The following is a 3,279-nucleotide window of genomic DNA, read 5'->3' on the forward strand; positions in this document are numbered from 1 at the left end:
TGTCCTGGTGGGGGGGGGCACCAGCCCCTCCTCAGCTGCCCAGCAGAGCAGGCAGTGAGTGGGGAGGGGAGGGAACATGGAGCGGGGGCAGGTGGTGGGGGCAGGGCCAGGGCCTGGGGCCCGAACCCGGGCACTGCTGGGCTGCCTGGTCAAGGTGCTGCTGTGGGTGGCCTCTGCCTTGCTGTACTTTGGAAGTGAACAGGCCGCCCGCCTCCTGGGCAGCCCCTGCTTACGACGCCTCTACCATGCCTGGTTGGCAGCAGTAGTGATCTTTGGGCCACTTTTGCAGTTCCATGTCAACTCCCGGACTATCTTCGCCAGCCACGGCAACTTCTTTAACATGTGAGTCCACTCGGGCATGGGAGCCAGCTCCCTGTGCTCTCCGATCCCAGCTCCCTTCTCCAGGCTTCTGCTCTCCTGCCAGTCTTTACGCTAAAAATAGGCACAGAGGTTGAGGAGAAGGTCGGGGAGGGGGAAGGGCACCGAGCCTGGGGGTACAGGAGAAGAGTAGGGCTGAAGAGGAAATGTGGACCCTAGAATGCTCAGTGGTCTTCCAAGGAGAGACCAATTTTTAAATGGCTGGGGGTGTTAAAGGGCGTGGGAAAGAGAACCAGTGATAGTGTGTAGGACTGAGGACGCAGTGATGGGCACACAGATGTGGGGGGAGGTGGGACTGGGGGTCTCAGTGGCCTTCCTTCTCTGCCCACAGAAAATTTGTGAATTCAGCGTGGGGCTGGACATGCACTTTTCTGGGGGGCTTTGTGCTGCTGGTGGTGTTCCTGGCTACTCGGCGTGTAGCAGTGACTGCCAGGCACCTGAGCCGACTAGTGGTGGGGGCCGCTGTGTGGCGGGGTGCCGGCCGAGCCTTCCTGCTCATCGAGGACCTGACTGGTTCCTGCTTTGAGCCTCTGCCCCAAGGCCTGCTGCTCCATGAGCTACCAGACCGCCGCAGCTGCCTGGCAGCTGGCCACCAGTGGAGGGGGTACACAGTTTCCTCCCACACCTTCCTGCTCACCTTCTGCTGCCTGCTCATGGCTGAAGAGGCAGCGGTGTTTGCCAAGTACCTGGCCCATGGGCTGCCTGCTGGTGCCCCCCTGCGCCTTGTCTTCCTGCTCAACGTGCTGCTGCTGGGCCTCTGGAACTTCTTGCTGCTCTGTACCGTCATCTATTTCCACCAATACACTCACAAGGTGGTGGGCGCTGCAGTAGGCACCTTTGCCTGGTACCTCACCTATGGCAGCTGGTATCATCAGCCCTGGTCTCCAGGGAGCCCAGGCCATGGGCTCTTCCCCCGTGCCCACTCCAGCCGCAAGCACAACTGAAAAGAAATAAAGGCACATCGGGCCTGGCTGTCTCCTCTCATCTTTAGTTTGGGGTCTGGAAAGGGTGGGAAGGGTAAGAAAGGGATCTGGGACTCTCTGGGTTTCCTCAGTCATTCTTTGCTTTCATCAGTCTTAAATGTCCTCCCTGGTACATGAACTCCAGCCTTTTACTATCCTTTCATCTTCTGGTCTGCAGACTTCTACCTCTCCAGGGCCAGAATATCAAGGAATGGTGCCGCAAGGCATGGTGGTGCATCCCTGTAATCCCAGCAGTTGGGGAGACTGAGGCAGGAGGATACAAATTTGACCCCAGCCTGGGCAACTTAGTGACTTAGCAAGACCTTGTCTCAAAAAATAAAAACAATTGGGCTAAGGATGTAGCTTAGCAGCACAGCATGTGCCTGGTAAACACAAGGTCCTGAGTTTGGTTCCTGATACCAAAAAAAAAAAAAAAACAAAAAAACAAAGTGCTGAGGGCTGGGGGTATGGTTTAGCATGAAGGCTCTGGGTTCATTCACCAGTACCACAAAACGCTGCTAAAGCAGGCAACAGTGCCCTTAGGGGTGTCTGTGTGTGTGTGTGTGTGTGTGTGTGTGTGTGTGTGTGTGTTTGCGTGCGTGTGCATGCGCACCCGCATGTGTTCTTCACTCGGCAGGTGCGCCATCTCCAGCCTAGTTAGTTTGGTTTTCCTGTCTTCACTGAAATCTCCATTCTGCCTTCCTCAGGGTCCACCCCAGACAATGCCATTGTCTCCCTTTATTGGGCATCTGTTTGCACTTATTTAACAAATGTTTACTGAGTCAAGCATAGTTCTGTGCCTTGTGAATAAGACAAGGTTTCTGTTGTTTGGGAATTTATGAGCTAACTGAGGAAGCCAGGTGATAAACACACAAGTAATAGTAAACACTTGCACTGATCTAAGTAAATTCTAAGTATCTATAATTTCTTTATATATAAATTCACACATTTAATCCTCCCCAGTAAGGTCACTTTGTTGCATTCCTATTATACAGGGTGAAAAGTGAGGCACAGAGGTGTAGCAATTTGTTCACAGCTGACAGAGGAGCCAGGATTTCAAATCCAGGCAATATGTGCTGTCTGTTCTGAATCAGAGATTAGCAAACAGTTGCCCTCTTGTGGCCAGTTTTTGTGTGGTTTGCCAGCCAAAGTAGTTTTTACATTTTTAAATGGTTTAAAACATCAAATAATATTTCACGACATATGAAAAATTACATGAAATTCAAATTCTAGCAACCATATATATTTTTTTCTCTGTTTGAGACTTGGAGGGTTATATTTTACACGGGGTGATGGAGAAAGTTCTCTCTGAAAAGGTGAGCAGGGAACTGGATGACTAAGGGTGATTCAGGCAAAGGGTTTCTCAAGTGCACAGTTCCGGAGGCAGGGATGAACAGGATGCCTCTGAGAACAAATGGAAAGCCCAAGTGTAAAGAATGAGAGGGAGAACAGGAGAAAGTGAACTTGAAAGGGGTGGCAGGTGTCGGGCAGGCTATGAAAGCCTAGGATTTCATTCTAGAGAGGCGCGAACCGCTGCTCTGGGAAGGAGGGTTCATAGGAACCAAGTTTGCAGCAAGGGTCCTGGAAGAACTGACTGGGCTTGGGCAGCCAAACTGCCAACGCCTGTGCGTCGCTTCCTGGGCCAGAGGATGCCCGTGGAGGCAGAGAAACAAGTTGATAAGGCTAGGGCAGAGAGGACAGGTCAGAAAAGATGGAAGAGCGCCAAGTAAGGCAGATCATTGTCCCAGGCCAAGCCGGGGGAAGAAGCGAGAGGGAGAGGAGACTGGAGATGGGAGGCGGGGCAGGAGGGGCGGAGGCAGAGGCCCGCAGCCTACAGGCTGGCAGAGGAGGTTTCGAGAGGCGGGTGCGAGCGAGGGCCCAGAGGGCCAGGAGCAGAGGAGCGGGTCGGAAACGCTCTTCGGCAGCTCTAGGGGGAGCG

General features: G+C 53.2%; 1 protein-coding gene across 1 annotated transcript; it reads left to right on the top strand.

Annotated features, from left to right (window-relative positions):
• The first annotated feature begins 27 nt into the window (after window positions 1–27).
• Fitm1 (fat storage inducing transmembrane protein 1) lies at window positions 28–1,344 on the top strand. The gene is made up of 2 exons (XM_010637721.1): window positions 28–342; window positions 710–1,344. The coding sequence occupies exons 1-2, from the start codon at window positions 77–79 to the stop codon at window positions 1,320–1,322; spliced, it is 879 nt and encodes a 292-aa protein (XP_010636023.1). The 5' UTR covers window positions 28–76; the 3' UTR covers window positions 1,323–1,344.
• Window positions 1,345–3,279: the final 1,935 nt, after the last annotated feature.

Source organism: Fukomys damarensis, unplaced genomic scaffold (assembly GCF_012274545.1).
Source record: "Fukomys damarensis isolate Sample0158 unplaced genomic scaffold, DMR_v1.0_HiC HiC_scaffold_17, whole genome shotgun sequence".
NCBI lineage: Eukaryota > Metazoa > Chordata > Mammalia > Rodentia > Bathyergidae > Fukomys > Fukomys damarensis.

Coding starts and splice junctions, on each gene's coding strand:
- Fitm1 (XM_010637721.1), top strand. CDS start 77: ATGGAGCGGGGGCAGGTGGTGGGGGCAGGGCCAGGGCCTGGGGCCCGA. Junction 343..709: donor CACGGCAACTTCTTTAACAT/GTGAGTCCACTC, acceptor CTCTGCCCACAG/AAAATTTGTGAATTCAGCGT.